A 22,760-nucleotide genomic window follows, 5' to 3' on the forward strand; every position below is an offset into this window, starting at 1 on the left:
CACCTTTTGATTTAATTAAGACAGTCAGTCTTCTTGGGTACACACCTGCCATCAATTAAAGAGACTCTGATTAACCCCAAATAAAGTTCAGCTGTCCTAGTAGGATTTTCCTGACATTTACTCAGTTGCCTACTACAGCAAAAGTCATGGTTCACAGAGAGCTTACAAATCATCAAAGGCATCTAATTGTTGAAAGGTATCAGTCAGGAAAAGGGTACAAAAAATGTCCTCAGTATTGGCTGTACCATGGAACACAGGGAAGACAGTCATCAAAAAGTGGAGAAAATATGGGACAGCAGTGACTTTGCAAAGAACTGGACATCCCTCCAAAATTGATGAAAATACAAGACAAAAACTGGTCAGAGAGGCTGCCAAGAGACCTACAGCAGTGCTGAAGGAGCTGCAGGAATTTCTGGTAAGCACTGGTTGTGTATTACATGTGACAAAAATCTCCCGTATTCTCCATATGTCTCAGCTATGGGGTAGGGTTGCAAGACGGAAGCCATTTCTTACACAGAAAAACATCCAGGCCCAGTTAAAATTCACAAAACAATACATCAAGTCTCCCAGAAGCATGTGGGAAAATGTGCTATGGTCTCATGAGACCAAGGTTGAACTTTTTGTCCACAATTCCAAAAGGAATGTTTGGCGCAAAAAAAAGCACTTTGCATCACCAAAAGAACACCATCCCCACGGTGAAGCATGGTGGTGGCAGTATCATGCTTTGGGTTGCTTTACTTCGGCTGGAACTGGGGCTTTAGTCAAGGTGAATGGAATTATGAACAGTTCCAAATACCTGTCACTTTTGACCCAAAACCTTCAGGCATCTGCTAGAAAGCTGAAGATGAAGAGGAATTTCACATTTCAATGTGACAATGACCCCAAGCATACATCCAAATCAACAAAAGAATGGCTTCACCAGAAGAACATTAAAGTTTTGGAATGGCCCAGCCAGAACATAGACCTAAATCCAATAGAAAATCTGTGGGGTGATCTGAACAGGGCTGACAGATTTGGAGTTCTTTGCAAGAAAGAGTGGGCAGTATTGTCAAATCAAGATGTGCCATTCTGATAGACTCCTACCCAAGAAGACTGAATGCTGTAATTAAATCAAAAAGTGCTTCAACAAAGTATTAGTTTAAGGGTGTGCACACTTATGCAACCAGCTTATTGTACGTTTTTTATTTTTTATATTTTTTCCCCTAACAGATTTGTTTGTTTTTCGGTTGAATTGTACAGGTTATAGGTCACATTAAAAGTGGGAAAAGTTTTGAAATGATTTATTGTGGTCTCATTTTTTTATATCACAAAAACCTGGCATTTTAACAGGAGTGTGTAAACTTTTTATATCCACTGTATATACCAGCACATACACAAAAAACACAGAGATACAGACGTAATCAATTTCTCTTGCATCATGTTAGCAATGCAGTACTAACGCTTTCTGCTGTAGAACAATAACTACATAAGGTCATCACCATGCATGGGTGGACTGCTGTAACATCAGCTCAGCCCATTGCAGCCTGAAACATGGCAGAACTCTATAGTTTTCTTTTTTAACATTAGTGATAGATTTGAAGCTCCATTAAATACAAATGAACACTGATATTCATGAATACTAGAGAACGCACAATGCAGTTCAGTGCATTTATATGTAATTTTCCCATCTCAACTCTATTATGTTCACATGTGAACTGATGTGCATAGCATTTTGCAGTGCTGTGTAACTTATGCACCTCATACTGATCACAGACTGTACATCAGGACAACATAGCATATATAATTTGCTATGCTGTCTCCCATTTGTAGAGTTTTGGCCTCATCCCAGAGCTTGTCATATGCTAGTAAACTGTGGAGCATACACGCTGCCATGATGTATGCCTTGCTTACAGTCTAAACTCCATATCGTGCTACACTGTACATAGGGCACACCATGTCAACCTGCTATAAAGTGCTGTGTGCATGTATTAAGGTACACAGTACTGTCATGCTGTGTCCCGTGTACTAGAAAGTCACCAGCATTGTGTTTATGCATTATGATGTGCAGATGTTCTCTGTGCTCTCTGCATGTGTGTATATACTTATATGCGGTACATACTGTATTCTTGATTAAATTTATTCTTGTATTCTGTAAATGAATTTCAATCTGTTATTAATTTATCTGTTGTGGGGATTTTCTCCCCTTATATAAAATTAATCAGCTACTATAAAATGTTTTTATGTGAATTTTTGTGGAGCTTTTTTCCCAAACTTATTTTAAAATATTTAATCTGTTGATGGGCTTTTCTCCCCTTTTATATAATTATGTATCAACTATTGTTTAAATGTTTTTGAACATGGTATGGAGCTTTTCTTCCTGAGTCTCTGCTGAAAATTTGACATTGGCTCAGTCAGATTTTCCCATTTATGAAAGGACAAACAAAATAAAAAGTAAATAAAAATAAATGCACCTTTGGCTATTAGGAAAGCTAATATTATGCCATCTTTATAATGGCTGTGAATATTTTGAGCCCACACTTAGCTCTGCTATGTAGAAAAAAATATTCCTATTCTTTGGAGTATCCTCTCTTAGCTGAAGAATGCTGTTAAATACTAATATAATTTATTTTATGTAATATGCCATATCGGTCCTGTAAAATATGCTTTTACTTAAATTTAATTTCATTTAGAGCATGAAGACTTTTAAAAGCATACCTTTTGGATTCATAGTTATTCCTGTTGTCAATACGCCCAGTTGTTCTCATGATGAAAGACATTTTCCCTAGCAGCAGCTGGTTTTCTCTTTCAATGACTGAAAGTCGCTCCTCTTCAAGCTGCGTTAAGAAAAAAAAAGTAACACTGTTGTTTTTTCGAAGTAATAGTTTGTTGTTCAAAGTTATCATGTAGATATCTCAGTACGGCTGAGCCCTGATAAGTTTTCTTGCAAAATTTGCTCCACTAAAGACCCCACTATATTTTGTTTAATGTAAACTGAAATGTAGTTGAAGATAAATTGTAGTATCCTATTACATGTTTGCTAGATTGTTTTATAACGAATCAGCCACATAAGGGTCCCTGAAATATGTAAGAGAACATGGACTTAATCTTGAAGAGGTTTGCAAAGTTAAATAAAAAGTGTGTTCTACATTTTTTTTTAAAAATAAAAAAATAAAAAATAAAAGTCAGCTTAGCTCTGTGAATATTAATGCGCCTGTGGATTTTCCATACTCTGCAGTGGCCCTATGGTTTCGTCTTCTGACCCAGTCTTAGTTAGGAATGTTGATTTAGACTACATTTTTGTTTCAAAAACTAAACAAATAAGGACAAATTTCTTGAAGGCTGGTATATAAAAGTCATGAACACAATGTAATAGTTATGGGGTAGTTCACAACCAACTACGGAAGGATCACTCTAGGCTTTTAGTGCAATACCAGGATACCCTTCTTGTTAGGCCAAAGCCTGTAATACATCTTCAGTGTAGCTATTTGCAAGATACATCTAGACAAATGTATGCTATGAAGTTGCAAACTGAATAAAAAGAATTTCATGTAGCAAAAAGACTTAATATGTATTTCTGCATTGCAATGTTGTAGCTGAATTGGAAAAGATTAAGCAACAACATTTGATTGGCTTTTTGTTTTACTCATACTATGGTTTTAAATGACAGATTAAAAAGTGGATTTATAAAACAAAAAAGGCAGATCTAATCTGTCTTTGCTAACTTTTTCTGTTTTTTGACATTGTATCTTGCCTGTTTGTAATATTTAAGCTTGTGTTTCATGTCATACCTGTAACTTCCAATAGCTATTTTCTCTGTTTCTGTCACTTTACTGTCAAATTCTCATTTGCACTTCTATTAAAATAGTAAGTTCTCTTGTCTCAGCTGCTTTGTATGCACTCTGATTTTTGACACTTTCCACATCTGAAAAATTTATCCCTGTATGCTTTTACTTCACCCCCCCCCCCCAAGCTGGAGCTACAGGTAGATTTGAAACATAGCTTGCCTGGGTTGTTTGTCTATTGATACATACAGAAACTGAAAAACAAATGCTTGTGACAGATGAGGATAGTTCCTAACACGTTGACTATAGTTACCTAGTTGTACCCATACTTCTGTGCCTCACTTAAAATATCATGTGTCTGTGCCATTCATTCTTATCATGTGTCTATGACATGAACTCTTATCGTGTGTTTATGGCATACATTTTTAGGTACTTACGTATTATCGCAACCAGATCGTGAAGAGGCACGACTTGTAATGTGTTCGCAAAACGGTGTGCGGTTACTTTACAAAGGGTGTGTAAACTGTTAACAAGTATTTGGTCAGATATTTTGTTTACATAGGAAGATGAATAATGCCACAATTCCTCTTCCCGGTGACTATCCCTTCCTGAGCTATACAGATGAGTGTTGCAACACAGTTGTCGGTAATGTTAACACGGATGAAACTCACCATATTCCCTACAATACTACTGGCCCACTTCAAAGCCCTGTAGATGGCGAGACCAGAATGTCTGTTTGTTACATTTGGGAGACATTTCTGGGAATCTTTTACAATATACAGCCCCTGTTGTTTATATTGTAACTAGGTGATCGGAATCAACAAGTTCAGATAAACAGTAATCTGTCTGTGAAGCAGGATAAAATGTAACGGGCCTTGCACAGGAGTTCTGCTGGGGCGAAAGGCTGCTTTCCCTGAGGAATCACTGGCCCATTACTCAGTATTGCTTCCAGGCACCTTGGCTCTTCATGATTACTGGCCATGAAAACTTAGACGGACTATTACTGTGTAACTTCCCTTTGCAAAGATTGCAAAGTGGAATGCATGATTTCTAATGCAGTGTACTACTGCAGAATTCAAAGACCCAGTGAGGCACATCACCCACAAGCAGAAAATTTGACCGTCTCTCATTTTCCTGGTACATACCCACTGTGACACAGCAGTACGTAGGTGTGTACACACCCCTTTTAAGGTTAAGATAAGTGTTTTCGGGAAAGCATAAGGAATTCTGCCAGTTCACATTCTGGTTGTGATAATATGTAAGTACCCATTTTTATTATGTGTTTATACCATGTATTCTTATCTTCTATCCATGTCATACATTTTTATTGTGTTTATACCATGTATTATTGTCATGTATCCATAGGTTCATAGGTTCATAGGTTTATACTAGGCTATCTGCCCTAAGGCATTTATAAGCCTAGCCCAAATTTTTGTGGCTTACGCCACCCCTTATATGAAAAAATACTGTGCCCATTAGTTTGTTGTGCCTCTGTCCAGCAGTGACACAGAGATGATTCCCAGGGTAAACCTACGATCTCCCATCCACAGGTCTAGATTTCTCTTGAACAGAGTCAGCGAGGTGCTCTGCCTCACATGGACCGGGATTTTATTCCACAGCATAGGGAGTCTCTGAGTGATAAATCTATCCCTCCAGCACGTCCTATTTATATCCGTGCTAAGGTTTAAGTCGCTTGCTCTAGTGGTTTTGGTGGATTTGGATTTTTGAGGTGGAGCATGTCCATTAATTCCGGGTTGGACATGGCCTTGTATGTCAGGCACATGTCACCTCTGAGCAGACGGTATGCGACTGAATAGAGCTGGAGTTTCTTCAATCTGGCAGCATATGACAGATTTTGAAGTCCCTTTATCCTTTTGGTGAGGAACTTTTGGGGTCTCTCCAATTGCTGCAGATGTCGGGTGAGATACATCCCGAATGGGGCATTGTACTCGATCATTGGTCTGATAAGTGAAGAGTACAGGGGAACAATGACCTCACTAGATCTGGATGTGAATCCTTCATGATCAGGTGGGCAATGTAGAAGGTCTTTCTAACCACTTTAGCAACGTGAGTGTCAAAAGAAAGGCCACTGTCAACCTGGGTCCCCAGGTCCCTGATAACCTCTTCTGTGCTTAGTGGATTGCCACCTATATGGTAGCTTGGGGTTACCTTGTTTTTCCCGAAGGGTATGACTATACATTTTTGGCGTTTAACTTCAGGCCATGGCTCTGGCACCAGCTATCTGTTTCCGTGAGTCCCTTCTGAAGGATATCCGTGTCCGATGCACTTTCCACTATGGCCCAGTTTGCAGTCGCCTGCAAACTTTGTCAGCCAAAGTCCTCCCATGTTGGCCTGTACTTCTGAGAAGTAGATGCCAAACAATAGGGGCCAAGGACCAAGCCCTGTGGGACACCACTTGTGACCGGCTTGGAGTCTGACACAGCGCCAGCAACTCTAACCCTGTGGGTTCTGTCCTTAAGCCAGTTTGCAACCCATCCTGTGACATATGGGTTTACATTTAAGCTGGTAAGTTTTTCTACAATACCCGAGTGGGGTATTGTGTCGAAAGCCTTTGCAAGGTCAAGGTAGGCTGTATGGACTGCCTTTCCCTCATCAATGGCCTTGGTGACTGTTTTGAAGAAGTCGACCAAGTTCAAAAGGCATGATCTTCCCTTGACAAAGCCAAACTGGGTCGGGTCCAATGTCTGCAAGTCCCCTATATCTTTGTTTATGAGCTCCATTATGATCCTCTCCATAGCTTTGCAGACTAGACTTGTTAAGCTTATGGGGCGGTAATTACCAGGGTCCGTAGAGGCGCCGCCTTTGTGGAGTGGGACCACAGTTGCCGTACGCCACTCCTTGGGCACGTATCCTGTGGTAAGGCTGAGATTAAACAGCTGCCTTATGTGTGGGTTTAATTCCTCATTTAGCTCGTGTAGCACACAGCCGGGGACACCATCCGGTCCCATTGATGCTGTGTTTTTAGCTTTAGAGAGAGCAGCTTTCACCTGCGCATTTGAGATGTCCGGGAGGCTACACTCGGCTGGGATAGTTATCTCTCCTTTAGGGGAGAGGGGTGAAGTTTGCACTGAACCTGTCTGCCAGTATGTTGGCAATGTCTGTGGGTTCAGTGATTTTTGTATCATTTTGGACTAATTCTGAGCATATCTGGGAGTTTCCACCCAGGTTCCTAACATAGCTGAAAAAGGCCTTATGATTGTCCTTTGAATCCATGGCAATTTTTCTCTCAAAATTGGCCTTAGTTGATTTTATGAGTGCTCGTATTTTTTACTAATAATGATCAGGGGTGACTTCCCTTTTATGGATTTTGTTCTATCATGTAATAGCTTTCTCCTCTTATTGTAAAGTTTGTTAATGGCTGGGGTCCACCAGACTGGACGTTTGCCCTTTGTGGAAAGAGTCTTGGTTTTATTTGGGATTGCCTGATCCATGCAGTCCTGGAGGTGTTCATAGAAGGCATTTGTAAGGGCTTCCGCAGCTTGGGTTGTGGTTTCCTCTGGCTCAGGGGCCTTGAAGGATACCACACCAGTCTTGAGTAGTGTGAAGTTTGCTTTAGAGAAGTTCTTCACTATGGTCTTTTTGATTGGGGTGGGGGGATGTGGATTTCCAGTGAGATTAGTTTATGATCAGATCTCACCAATGAGGGATATACTTCCGTTGTGGAGCATTTTGTCCCCATGTTTGTGACAATGAGATCTAGTATATTTTCTCCTCTTGTGGGAACAGTGACTAGCTGTTCCATGGCATTTGAATTTATGAACTCCAGGAACCGTTGGGCTAGAAAGTTAGGGCTTGAGTAATGTTCCCAGTCTATATTCGGGTAGTTGAAGTCACCCAATATGATGGTGTTTGGAGATACATTTATACCCTCCAGTGTCTTCAGGAAGGCTGTGTGGGTTTCCTGAGTTTGAGAGGGTGGCCTGTAGCATGCTACAATTTGTAGAGCAGTTTTGCCTATGGTTAGTTGCACCTGGATGGTTTCCAAGCTTATGCGTTGCCACCAACCTGGAGGTGTGGGTATCCTTTATGAATATGGATACACCCCCTCCTTTTGTGGTGTGGTCTGGGTTTTGGGGCCGGAACGCATGATATGAGGTAAAACCTAATAGTGCCGGGGTGCTCTCAGGAGCCTTGAACCAGGTTTCAGTTACAGCACAGACATCGATGTTCTCCATACTGAGAAGGGCCTCGAGTGTGTGCATTTTGAGATTTAGACTTCTGGCATTGAGCAACATTACCCTCAGTTTCTTCCCATTTTTGTTTTCTAGGGTGGTATGTTTAGAATTTGAGCCTTGCCTAAAAAAGGCACTATGGGGGTGGCAAGAGCCTTAGCTAATATCCGGAATCCCAGGGGTGACAGGTGCAAGCCGTCCCTTGCGAAGCAGTGTGGCTTGTCAAGCATGTCATCCCAGGCAGACAGACACTGGATCCCCTTTGAATGACACCAGACATTAAGCCAATTGTTAAAGCTGATCATCTTGTCTCTATATTGTGGCATCATTCTTGGTGAAGGAAGGATACTGCTCAGGGTTAGGGTCATACCTGCCTGGGCTACATAATCAGAGAGCTCCTCTATGTCTCTTTTCATGTAGTCCAGGGAGGTACGTCTCAGGTCGTTCACACCACCATGCCATGGATGCTTATCATATGTCTACACCTTACATTCTTATCATGTGTCTGTTCATGCATTCATATCATGTGTCTACACCATGCATCCTTATCATGTGTCTATGCCACACACTCTTATCATATATCAATGCCATGCATTATTTTCATGTCTGTGCCATGTATGTTTATCATGTGTTTATACTATGTATTCTTATATGTTTGTACCATGCATTTTTATTTTATGTCTAGATCATATGTTCTTTTCACGTGTCTCTGTCATTCATTCTTATTGTGCGTTTATAGTATGCATTCTTATCGTGTCTACACAATGCATTCTTATCATGTGTCTATGACATACATTCTTATCAAGTATCTACACCATGCATTCTTTTCATGTGTCTATGCTGTGCATGTTTATCATGTGTGTAGCATGCATTCTTATTATATGTCTACACCATGAATTCTTATCACATGTCTATGCTCTGCATTCTTTTCATATGTCTACACCATGCATTCTTTTCATGTGTCTACACCATGTATACTTGTCTATACCACAAATTCTTATCATGTGTCTACACCATGCATTCTTATCATGTGTCTGTACTATGCATTCTTACCATGTGTCTACACCATGCATTCTTTCCATGTGTCTATGCTGTTCATAGGGTTGCCACCTTTCTACTGTGCCATTTCCTGACAAACAAGCCACGCCCCATGCACAATCAAGCCACACCCATTCCCTTTAATAGCCACACCCCTTTACTCTAGCACCCTTCAGCATAAGTCTTTAATATCACATACAGTTACCAATAAGTAGAAAAATGTGCAACGAGTCAAAAGTAAATTAAAAAAAACTTTATTTAGCAATACTTCAAAGGTTCACTACATACAACAGTACATCACACACAAGCATGGGAAAACTAAGCCCAAGTCTCATATCACAGGTAGTACTAAAATGGAAATACAATTAGATATTAAAAACACCAGTTCATTTAAAGCAGTACATTAAGGGTTCACCACACACAATAGTAAAAGAAAAGCAACTGTTTAAAGTATCTTCAGTTTTGCTAGAAATTATTGCTTATACTTGAAGCTATATTTGGCATTTGATCTAGCAGCCTCAAGTAATGGCTGGTTATTTCTCACAAATGAATAAAATTGCGAACAACTCATGTTAAAGTTTAGCTTGACCTGCATCTCTGCCTTCACAAGTGACACAAGCATTCTATTTCTTACATCAGTCCACGCATTCCCCATAAGTGAAAAAACCCTTTCCACAAAGCTATTGCTGGGGGGGATTGAAAGAGCAAACTGCACCAGTCTGTAAAGTGGCTTGCAGTCTGGAGCTTTACTAAAAAAAGTCACCCAGCGATCACTTACAGATGCCTCTGTCATCTGTAACAGGGCTGGCAATGCAGCAGTTAAAGTACAGTAGTCTGAGTAAAGTGCTTCAATGTCCACATCCAATTTGAAGAGGTCTGCAACTGTACACAGTTCTGGCCAAGTTACAGGAAGTTGGAGGCTGAGGACCTGCATAGCTTTAAAGGGACTATTATCATAGTCAAACCACTTCTGTAGGTAACAAAGTGCTTTACTGTAAAAATCACAGAAGGTCCTACAGACCTGCTGTGTGACAGCTGGAGTAAAGTGCTGTAAGGCAGATGAAACTTTAGTACCAAAGAACTGGTCATCTAGCCTTCTCTGCAACTCATCTTTTAGACTTTTCATCACGGTGTACAACTCTGGAGCAGAGAGAGTGTTACTTTCAAATTTTGCTATAGACTTGTGGAATACCTGCAGGATGTAGTGCAGGAAATGTATGTAGCACTCTGCCTCAGACACATCCCCACTGATGCCATCCTCATCGGCCTCCACAAATTTCCAGATAAGGGGGTGACAGTCCTCAGGCCCTTGACTAATAAAATAACTTTTAATAGCAGGCCAACATTCTACCAGCCTTGCCACAGCTGGGAACAAAGACAGCCACCTTGTTACAACATGCTGCATTATTTCCTTAAAGTCCTGGTCTAGGAAAGAACAGAAGCCTTTCAACAGTGCCATTTTTTTAGCAGATGCTGAAAACTCACTATGTACTTTCAAAACCAGAGTCTCCACATCAAACTTTGCAAGGGCCTTGCTTGCATGCTTGGCACAGTTATGTATTACATGGCATAAACAGTTTGCTGCAATGATGTGAGGCACCTCAGATTTCAAACTTTTAAAAACAGACCTGTGCTTTCCATAATTGACTGAGGCATTGTCTGCAGCATAGCTAGCAATGTTTTGTACTTTGAGTCCTTTATGCACAAGGATGTCCTTTATTCTAGTAAAGATACATTCAGAACTTTCGTTATGATCCTCATAGAAATCAAGGAGTTTCTGTTGTGTGCCATGGGTGTGAGTAAAGTACTGAATAACTAAAGGGAACATTTTTCTGTTCCCTTTATTGGATGCATCTGATCCCACTGAGAAATAGGAATTGCCAAGTTCCTGCAGAAGGAGCTCTTCTGAATGAGGTGCAAGTACATTCATGACAATACTCTCAGATTTTGTCTTCCCACATGTGAATTTCGAAGCCAAAGTAGAATCAGGGAAGACTGTCGGTGCCAGCTTACCTCCACAATCTATGGATACATATGAGTGACCATGTTTCACTCCATGATAGACTGCTGTCACTTCAGCTGCAGTGACTTTGGAAGCTTCACTGGTTACACTACGTGGCTGAATAAACTTGGTCATTACGAGGTTCTGCCTCTGGAGCTGAAGGCTTTGATGATGTTTGTCTGACTTCTGATGGCTTTTCAGTGCCTTTTTCCCATCCCATTTTACAGTGAAAATTGTTCCACAGGATGTGCACTTTGCCATGGCATCTGCATTTGGAACAGGTCACACCCATGAGTAGCTTTGCTCCCACATCTTATTATAACTGCAGAAAAACCTCTTAGGAGACATGCTTTCAGCCTCTTCTTGATGATCCATTGACCTTTTCCTGAACATGATTCATGTAGGATCCTTGCTCAACACTACAATAAACCAAAACAGCTATTAATAGAAAATCAAAACACTTGTGACCAACACCAGTGCCTGGTGGGGCCTGTGTCAGTCAGTAGCCACTAGCCAGAGTTCACATTCACATGTGAATCTCCAGACTTTCACACCCTAGTAATACCAAGTTGGTATAGGGAAAAAAAAATGAGACTCCTCATGAAAAATTACAGTGAAGGTAAAGCAATGAAAGGCAGAAGCAACTCCTGTCTGAGGGACTTTCTGCAGCTGTTACACATGAACCTGGTGTGACAGCAGAATATGCACAGAAGGCATTCAGCTGTGTGTAAAACACATGGGTCAGACACTACAGCAATGCACCAAATTAAGACCCTCTACTTTTATGTAGAACCCAGTGCAAAAGTTATCCAGCTGAGTCTGAACACAGCAAGAAAGTTCAGGCATACTGTGGACTGACAAGATAAAGATGAAATACATGGCAGCTCAGCAGTCATACCCTCTGGCTACAATTGTAATAACTTGCATAAAGACAAACAGGACATAGTGTGGGCCGACACAATGATAAACATGAAATATGTAACTCAGCAATCATAATACCCTCTGGCTGCAACAGTAATAACTTGCATAATGATAAGAGACCGTATGGGCAGACATAAAGACGAATTCCGTAGCCCCACAGTATTCCAGATGCAACACCCCATATTAAGTGCAATTTCTCTTAAAAGCACAGAGACCAGTCAACGTGGGCTGGTTTCTCCCCTTTCCACTCCAGATCCCCACCACCACCTCCCACTGGCACAGATAGAGTTGAGCATAGTGGCCAAGTGAAGACCTCAGTCCAAGCATCCTATACAAATCATGTAGTCATATATTCACTGTAACATCAAACGAACTAAGCCTTGGTATATAGACAGTATACCCTAGAAAACACAGATAAAAGGTAAACAGTTGTGATGACAAACTAGACAAAAAGCTACATTTAAGCCTCACTATAATATGAAGACTGTACGACATAGACACCCTAGGAAGAAACACAGGTCAAGGTAAACATCACGGTGATGATAGACTAGAAAAGACAGTTCTACAGTCCAAGCATCCTATACAAATCATGTAGTCATATATTCACTGTAACATCAAATGAACTAAGCTTTGGTATAGATGATATACCCTAGAAAACACAGATAAAAGGTAAACAGTTGTGATGACAAACTAGACAAAAAGCTACATTTAAGCCTCACTATAATATGAAGACTGTATGACATAGACACCCTAGGAAGAAACACAGGTCAAGGTAAACATCACGGTGATGACAGACTAGAAAAGACAGATCTACAGTCCAAGCATCTTATACAAATCATGAAGTCATTATATATTCACTGCAACCAAGTCCAAAACCAGATTAGAAACTGTTCTAGTTAATAATCACCACATGTTGAACATCTAGATAGTTACACACATCTTGTCACCATCAATGAATGAGATAGTGCCACAGCACAGCTAGTGAATTAATATAAATTTAATATTTAAAAAATTCACTAGTAGCTGTGCTGGCAATATTTCATTCCCCTTGTCACACTAATCTTTGAAAATCTACCTTAATTCCAAAGAATTCATCCATTAAAAAAATTCCACTTACCTCCAGAAAAAGCAGCAGCAGGGCTACTTAAACAAGCTCTCAGCCAGAAGAGAACAGGCAGCTAAAGGGCCAGCAAGCAGCAGGCAGGGGGGAACACAACACCACCCAGTCGGCCAGTCCACAGCACTTCTCCAGGGCAAGACTCCAGCAAGCAAGGCAAGCAGCAGGGCTAGGGCAATCCTTCCAGGGAGCATCGGCAGGGCTAGGACAATCCTTCCAATCCAGGCAGCAGCAGCAGGGCTAGGGCAATCCTTCCAGGCAGCAGCAGGCAGCAGGGCTAGGGCAATCCTTCCAGGCAGCAGCAGGGCTAGAGCAATCCTTCCAGTCAGCAGCAAATGAAACCAGCAATCCACCAAAGACGTCCAACCAGCAAGAAATTTCAGACCTTAAGCACCTTTTACAGTACAGAGTAAAAGGTAAAATTAGTAGCTGAAGCACCGCTTTTTATCCACGAATTTTCGCGGGCTTTGCGGGGATTCGACTTGCAAATCTACGTGTTGATTGGCTGCTTGCTGCATGAGCCTCTTCTGCAGCAAGCAGCCAATCAACCGAGAGTCCAAGACGGGAATTTTATTTATTTATTTTTTTTTACCTACATACGCGCTGATGCTGACGAGCCTGACGTCACTTTCCGGACTCCCACAGCAAGAACCGGAGAACCGGAGTGCCCTACTGATTTCCGGGCACTCCGGAAAAAAAACGGAGGGGTGGCAATGCTAGCTGTTCATTTTTATCATGTGTGTATTTTTATTATGTTCATAGGTGTTTACTAGGGTAATGACCACTAGGGCCCAGCCATGCATCCCAAATCTCTCACAGGTTCTAGTACCCTTGATAAATGTAAGCAGAGGCTTTGGAGATGAAACATTTACACGCAGGGTCCTGGTAGATGAACTGTTTGCAGGCTGCCTGTGTGCATTAGAAATATAGCTGTTAAGCCAGGGATACATTTCTTGTTCCCTATCCAATATTACAAGCTACACTTGAATTGGGTTAGGAAGACCTCTGCTTGACATGGATGGGGAGCATGTTCCAGAGACAGGGTAACCTCTGGGATACATATCTGTCTCTTCAGCAGGTCCTATGTATATCACAGGCAAGGTTTAAGTCTGTAGAATGGGTAATTCTGGTGCTGTTTGTTTTATGGTTATGTAGGAGGTCCAGCAGAATAGGGTTTAACAATACCCTGTATACCAGCCATAGATCTCCCCTCGGCAGCCTGTAGGAGATGGAATCAATGCAGAAACTGAGGAGGTCTACCCAGGACATTTTATTTTTGCCCTGTATTCTTTTAGTGAGAAACCTCTGTGGACATTCCATTTGTTGGATATGCCTGGTTAAGTACATAGCAAAGGGAGCATTGTACTCAATGACAGGTCTGATGAATGCCAACTACAGTGGAACAATGATTTCCTTGGACCTATCTGACACACCTTTGTTTATAAGTTGCACAACATAGAATGATTTCCTTACTACAGTAGAAACATGATGGTCAAAGCATAATTTACTGTCTATGTGTGTCCCTAAGTTCCTAACCTCAGGGTCATCTCTAAGGGCTGTGTTGTCACTATTATAGTTACCAGGGGTGGATGACTTCCCAGAGGACACAGTTATGCATTTCTTGGCATTTAGTTTTAGTCCATACCTCTGACACCAGTTGTTAGTATGTGTCACCCCTTCCTGGAAAACATTTGTGTCAGTGTTTGATTCAAAGCCAGCTCCTAATTTGCAATCATCTGCAGATTTAGTCAGCCAGAGACCATTTAGATTGGCCTTGACTTCAGAAAAGTAAATGCCAAAAAGGAACAGTCCAAGGACCAATCCTTGAGAGACTCCTTTTGTGACTGGCCTCTTTCTAGAGGAGGACTCCCCAATTTTAATTTCTTGTGTCCTGTCTGTGAGACATTTGGCTATCCACCGGGTGACATTCAGGTTTGTACATAACCACTTGTGTTTATCAACAAGCAACAAGTGTGGTATTGTGTCAAATTCCACGGCCAGGTCCAGGTAGGCAGTGTGAACCATTTTGACCTCATCCATTGCTTTGGTGACCTTCTCAAAGCGGACCACCAGGCTGAGCAGGCATGACTTGCCCATGATGAAACCAAACTGGGTTGGATCCAGTGTCTGGAGGTTTACTATATTATTACCGATCATTTCCATGATAAATCTTTCCATGGTCATTGCATATAAAATTAGTCAGCCTTATGGGTCTGTAGTTTCCAGGGTCTGTAAATGGGCCAACCTTGTACAGAGAGATGACTGTTGCTGTTCTCCATTATTGAGGCATGAAGCCTGTTTGGAGGCTACAGTTAAATAGCAATTCCAGAGGGCCTGATAGGTCATGTTTCATGCTATTTAGAGGGCATCCTGGGATGCTGTCTGGGCCCATTGATGCAGTGTTCTTGGCCTTAGAGAGAACATTAAGGACCTGTTCCCTAGTGATAGCAGGGGGAGTTATATTTGATGTTATTTCCTGAGGGAAGGTTAAGAGGGAGAGAGGGGTAAAGTTGGAGCTGAATTTGTTGGCCAGTAGGTTTGCTATATCTTCTGGCTTAGTATAGGTGTCTCCATTTACAATGAGCTCTGCACACAATTGTTTATTGCCTTTGAAGTTGCGGAGGTAGCTAAGGAATTCCTTTTGTTTGTCCTTGGTCTTGGAGGTCAAATGTACCTCAGATTTGTCTTTTGTAGATTTTATTTGTCCGCTGAGTTGTTTGTTAGTTTTATGAAAGTGCTTTTATCCTGTTGAGTGCTGCACCTCCTAATTTTTGCCATGAATTTCTTCTTTCTATTATACAGCCAATTGATTTTGTGATTACACCAGGGTGGCTTGTTGTTTGAGTTAGTTCGGTACTTCTTCCTGGTGGGTCCAACTGCTTCTGTGCAGCTATTAACATACTGGTAAAGGCTGTCTGTGAACAGTTCTGCATAGGCAGCAGTGTTCTCAGGGTTTATGGCTTTTTTGCCAGGGTATCACTTAATAGCAGAAAGTTAGCCTTAGAGTAGTTCCTGAATATTCCAGGGTTAGCTGGAGGTCCAGGTTTTATTTTTACTTCAAAGGAGACTATTTTGTGGTCTGACCTTACCAGGAAAGATATTACACTAGGGAGTGTGCAGCACTCTCCAATATTACTGAGGACCAGATTCAGTATGGTTGCACCCCTGGTCAGTGTACTGACAATCTGGTCCAGGGAGTTTTTGTTTGCAAAATCCAAGAATCTCTGTGCCTATACGTTTGGTGTTATATAGGACTCCCTGTTAATAGTGGGCTAATTAAAGTTGTCCATGAATATGGTATTGGGTTGGATGGTGAGTGTTTCCGATAAGTTTAAATACATGGTATGGGTTTCCTGGATCATTCAATGACAGCTCCTAATTTGCAATCATCTGCAAATTTAGTCAGCCAGAGACCACTGACATTGATCTTATTTATTTATTTTATTTTACATTTGTTTACCGGGATAGTCCGACTGGATACATGTCCATTTTTAGCGGAGGCCCAGGGAGAAAAGCTCCACATAGACAAACTTACATAGATTACACAGAAGTTAGCAAACAATTATAAAAACAAAGTGATTATATACAATGGCTTAGTAGTGTTCCCTAGAAGGGACTCACAATTCTCATGGACAGGCAATTAAAAGTAAGAGACATCAGATTGGAAGCAGAGCTTGGTGATGTAGTTATAAGTTATGATAATTGCAGAATACGCAGAATATGTCTTGAATTTAGAAAAGTAAATGCCAAAAAGAGCGATCCAAGGACTGAGCCCTGAGGGAATCCACTTGTGACTGGCCTCTTTGTAGAGGTGGACTCCATAATTTTAACTTTCAGGGTCCTGTCTGTGAGCCAGTTGGCTATCCACTGGGTGACATATGAGTTTGTACCTAACCTCCTGAGTTTGTCAACAATGTCCAAGTGGGGTATTGTGTCAAAAGCCTTGGCCTGGTCAAGGTAGACAATGGGAACTATTTTGCCCTCATCCATTGCTTTGGTGACCTTCTCAAAGAAGTCCGCTAGGTTGAGTAGGCATGATCTGACCTTGATGAAACCAAACTGGGTTGGGTCCAGTGTCTGGAGATTTACTATATCACTGTTGATCATTTCCATGATAATTCTTTCCATGGCTTTATATATAAGACTAGTGAGACTTATGTGTCTGCCACCTTTGTGCAGGGATGACTATTGCTGTTCGCCATTCATGAGGCATGAAGCCTGTTGGGGGGCTATAGTTAAACAGCAATTCCAGAGGCCCTGATAGCTCATGTTTCATGCTATTTAAAAGGCATTCTGGGATATTGTCTGGACTCACTGATGCAGTGTTCTTGGCCTTAGAGAGAGAGAGAAAGAGTATTAAGGACCTGTTCCCTAGTCATAGCAGGGGAAGTTATATTTTATGGTATTTCCTGAGGGAAGGTTGAGGGGGAGAAGGGGGTAGAGCTGGAGGTGAATTTATCAGGAGGTTTACTATAACTTCTGGCTCAGTGTAGGTGGCTCCATTTACAATGAGCTCTGCACACAATTGTGTATTGCATTTGAGGTTGTGGAAATAACTAAATAATGTCTTGTGGTTGTCCTTGGCCTGGGAGGCCAAATCCACCTTAAATTTGGCTTTGGTAGATTTTATTTGTCCTCTGAGATGTTTGTTTAGTTTGATGAGAATGCTTTTATCCTGCTGGGTGCTTCACCTCCTAATTTTTGCCATGATTTTCTTCCTCCTGTTGTACAGCCTATTGATTTTGTGATTCCACCAGGTGGCTTGTTTTTTGAGTTAGTTCTGTACGTCTTCCTGGTGGATACAACTGCTTCTATGCAGCTATTACCATGTTTGTACAGGGTTTCTGTGAACAGCAGTGTTCTCAGGGTTTATGGGGGCTTGAAATTTTGCCATGTTATCACTTAATAGCAGGAGGTTAGCCTTAGTGTAGTTCCTGAATATTCCTTATTTAGCTGGGGGTTCCAGGTTTTATTTTTACTTCAAAGGAGACCATTTTGTGGTCTGACCTCACCAGGGTAGACATTACAGTAGGGGGTGTGCAGCACTCTCCCATATTAGTGAGGACAAGATCTAGTATGGCTGTACCCCTGGTTGGTGTGTTGATTATCTGGTCCAGGGAGTTTGTATTTGCAAAATCCATGAATCTCTGTGCCTGTACGTTTGGTGTCATATAGGATTTCCAGTTAATAGTGGGTTAATTAAAGTTGCTCATGTATATGGTATTGGGTTGGATGGTTAATGTTTCTAATAAGTTTAAATACATGGTATGGGTTTCCTGGGTCATAGAGGGGGACCTATACCTTGCAAGGAAGTGATAATGGATTTTGCCTGTGGGTATTATGTGTCTATGCCATGCATTCTTATTATGCATCTTGCCATGCATTCCTGCCAGTGTCTATGCCATGCATTCTTCTCATTTGTCTACACCATGCATTCTTATCATGTGAATATGCCTTGCATTCCTGTCATGTTTCAGTGCCACGCATTCTTCAGTTTTCATGATTTTGAACATCTCCTTGCAAGTATCACTTCCTTGCAAGTTATAGGTCCCCCTGCACTCACGTTTTTCCTTTTCTTCTTCTCCTTTGCACCATTCAAGTTTGTTACTCCTTATTATATAAAACACTTGTTATTCAAAATGTATAATTCTATGTTTAACTGTATAAATGTAAAATTCTATGCTTGTTTTTGTTGTATATTACATGGAGCTTTTCTCCCCGGGCCTCCACTGAAAACGGGCCTTTTGGGCCCAGTGGACCTCCCTGGTTATCAAACTGAAAATAAAATAAAATAAATAAAAGCTGATTAATACACCCACCATTTTTGTGAAAAAATGTTTGACCTTTCTTTGCTTTCAAAATATACGCCCTCAGAGTTAGTACACATTTCAGTTTTTGAAAGTTTCATACCGAGCTCCTTTAATTTTCCTCCCAAACTGTTTCCAACCCATGTAGAGTTATAGAAAGCTGTTTGGATAGGAATTCACTAACCACATTTAGGCTGCTGTGAGACACATTTTCCTGCAGATACATTTTGTTGAGGACAGACGGCTGAAGTAAAATTCAGCTACAGAGATATATAGCTATCACAGATTTGCTGTTTCCCAGAAAAGCATGCAGCACCATGGCCACAGCTTCAATAACCAAGTAAACGTGAGTAGGGGGAAGTAATGTGTGATGTGCTTGCTGTATATTACATGCTTATGCAGTACAAGATGTAGAAGTATGTTACAGTATGGAGAAAATCATGTGTGTTGCTATAGTCACACTAATGCTCCAGTATGTGTTTTTGGCAATGTTCTCTAGACATGCTCAAGATGGTAAATGTCCACAGACACCCCTGCCATATTAGTATAGGGACTGCCCATTGTACATTACATTTTCACTGCTACCCACTGTATTCTCAGCTGCTGATGCCTACCATATTGCCTGTTGTCTCTGGGTGTCTTGGGTCCATGGACATTATTTCCCCAATGCAACAGTTTTTTGTTGCTGTTGGCATGGCACTGCATGCTTCTCTTTGCCCATAGTAAATTTGTGATAGACATATATCTCTGAAGCTGAATTTAATTTCAGCAGTGTATCCTCAATCTAATGTATCCTCAGGGAAATGTCTTGTGACTGACCATCCTGAACTCCTCTAAGCATATGCACACAATGATAACACTGTCTTCCATTTTATTACTAATGCCTTGCTAGGTGCTTTTCAGAACCTCATTAAACATTATTCTTGGGAAAAGAGCAAGAGGAATATAAAATATATATTTAATGGGTTTATGAAGTTAAGCTATCCTCTTTGTCTTTCTGGAAAAAAATACTGTTACATTACACAGCACAACATTAATGTTTCTTCATATTTTTTTCTCCTTTGACGTCATCTGATATATACACCTCCAGATCTGTTTTATTTATGTAATTTTATTAATTTGTCCTATTTTGTATCTTGTTCTTTGGATTTTTTTAATTTCTTAATTCACTGCAGATCTTCTGCCTTGTCATAGTATTTTTCACCCCTTCAACCTTGTCTTGCATTACAGTATTATTGGAGATCTTTGCGTCATCTCCACTGATGCATATTTTTACTTCTATGCCTTACATACATTTATGAAGCAATTGGAAATGATCCATTCCATTATTGAACCATGCTGGGACCCTTACCAGTAAATACTATTTTTTATCAAAGTGTGTTTCATTTTCTGCAACCTTCTACATTCTCTTTATCATTCATTAGTTGATCTAGGATGTGTTCCATCCCTAGGATGACTAACTTTCTTTGTGCGTTGGCCTGCATATCAAAAGCTTTGCTATAACTTAGATGTAGGCCATATTCATAGCACTTTACATCATTTTCTATGTTGGACTTCTAGTCTTATTAATCCTATTGCAAAATATCTTTCTGTTTTATAAAATACTGTCATTTTGCTCTATGGCACGAGTCATATCTGGAAAGGAACCTCAGACCAGTGCACCTACCTGAATAACAAACAAAGAAACAAATAAATAAATAGTTCAGATAGGTACTGACTTCTTCTGTCATCAGTGGGCTTCTTTGAGTCTGGTGCTCTGGATTCTGTGCCCCACTGACCTCCAGTAGTAAATGGCTCTTTCTTTCCTTATTTGTTTATTTAATGATTTGTTGATCAGGTCTGTGAAATTTTCAAGGACCTTTGCAGATTATAAAATGTAGCTCATACAGGCAATGCAAGCATTGTTGTATAAAGAATACATTACTAGAACTCATTATTGTACTACAGTATTCTATATCATTAGTATACATTATTATATTAAGAATTCTGCAAAAACACAAGCAATTTGTTTCAGATGTGAGTTCATAATTTTGTCTCACTGAGATCAGCCTAAAAGTTATGCAGTCTTATCACTCACTGTTGCTGCCCCCCGTCTTGCAACGCTCATGTCTGTGGTAAAATTCTTTATGCAGGATCAACCTGTCAGCAAATCATAACATTCTGTATTTCTCACCTCACAGCTTGTCTGCTCCTGGTTAAAAGTTGAAAAGTCAGTGAGATCTGTGGAAAAAGCTAATATGAGAATCACAAAGGCTAGGCATCGAGGAAGGTCGGTATAAAACTCCCTTATGCGAACCATATTGTTCCACTTAGTCTGCTGTTTTTCTCACCATTTGGAATCTCAGACATCTTGCATAATGCCAGAACTTTCTACTGCACACTACCTGTTTCTCTTAAAATGTATTATATAGTTTTGCAAAGTGGCTAGTTTTTACTTCACCCATTATTATAGTTTAACTTTTATCATTGTTGCTTCATGTTTAACTGATACCTGCTAAATCAGTTATTGCAGGTTGTTAGTAGGCACAGAAGAAAAAGATATGGAAACATATACACATCTGACCAGTGACAGATATTTCATGTCCAAAAAGGAAACTCTTACATATATTATTTTAACCCCCTGTTCTCTGCTGCTGACATCTACCTATGATCCTATCAGCCCATTCATTCCTCTCTATTCTCTGCCCTCCCTAACAGAAGGCAGTAGTCTGACCAAATACTGTTGTGACCCTACAGGTGGTTCCTCCACGCTAGAGAGAAACAGCACAACTTCAGTGGTCCATTACCTCTAAGATTGCTTTTTCTGCTTAAAACAGCAGAGCCTATCACATTGGAGTGAGCAGAGTGGGAAAAACCTAACTGGGTGAATCGAGTATTACATCATTGATATCACCACCCATAATGCTGATTTACTCAAACCCACCAGCTACCCAAGGGTAGCCTGCCTGCAGCCAAGGAAACATGTCTCTGCCTCCACCAAGGCATGCCTTACCTGTCAGCAGATCCCCATAATCCCTCTCAACTGGGCTGGGCAAGCAGATAGAATATGTTCCTTCTCATTCCCTCCCCCACTGGGTTTTCCAGTGGCTGACTCACTAATTGAACTTGGGCTTCTTAGGTCTCATTCAAGATTCTATCTCTATATGATAAGGAGTTAAAAAGCATTCTTACTTATAATGAAGGTGTATGAATCTCTGGGTAAAATTCCTCTTTTATTTATAAGATTTATGGAAGAAAATTTCCTTCACCCTGACTTTTAACCACCTTCTCTTAGGTCTGCTTCTCTAGTATTTGCATTTAATGAGAACCATTTATAGGTTCATAGGTCCATAGGAGTTTACTAGGCTAATGGCTCTAGGGCCTTTACAAGCATAGCTATTTTATACCCGTATTACCTAACTGACCTTGTTTAGATGGTCGTTATTCGCAGAGCAACTCTGTGATCAGCACTGACTGTTCCTGTCCATGAGGGACATAGCTGCCAACTCCAGGGTGAATTTATGGTCTCCCATCCATCTGTCTAGGTTGCGCTTGAATAGGGTTATTAAGGAGCTGTGCTTCACATGAATTGGGAGTTTATCCCAGACCAGCGGCAATCTCTGGGAGATATATCTGTCTCTCCAGCACGTCCTGTTAATGTCACAGGCTAGGTTGAGATCCCTAGAGTGAGTGGCTCTTGTGCCATTTGATTTGCAGAAATGTAGGTCATGTTTTGGAGGCCCTGAATTGTCTTGGTGAGAAACCTCTGTGGTTTCTCCAGCTGCTGCAGGTGTCTGGTGAGGTATATGCAAAAGGAAGTGTTGTATTCTATTAGTGGGCTGATAAGGGTCAAGTACAAAGGAGTTAGAGCATTTTTAGTCTTGGATGCGATGCCCTTATTTATGAGCCCAATGTAGAAGACTTTCCTTACCACTGTGGCAC

General features: G+C 40.8%; 1 protein-coding gene across 1 annotated transcript in view; it reads right to left on the reverse strand.

The window, feature by feature from the left end:
• CFAP97D2 (CFAP97 domain containing 2) overlaps window positions 1-22,760 on the reverse strand; it is a 250,828-nt gene that overhangs the window by 45,485 nt on the left and 182,583 nt on the right. The window contains exon 3 of the mRNA XM_044071994.1: window positions 2,695-2,813. Within this exon, the coding sequence (XP_043927929.1) occupies window positions 2,695-2,813 (119 nt within the window). The remainder of the gene's footprint in view (window positions 1-2,694; window positions 2,814-22,760) is intronic.

The sequence above is a fragment of the Protopterus annectens genome, chromosome 5.part0, assembly GCF_019279795.1.
Source record: "Protopterus annectens isolate FY-2018-M chromosome 5.part0, PAN1.0, whole genome shotgun sequence".
NCBI lineage: Eukaryota > Metazoa > Chordata > Ceratodontiformes > Protopteridae > Protopterus > Protopterus annectens.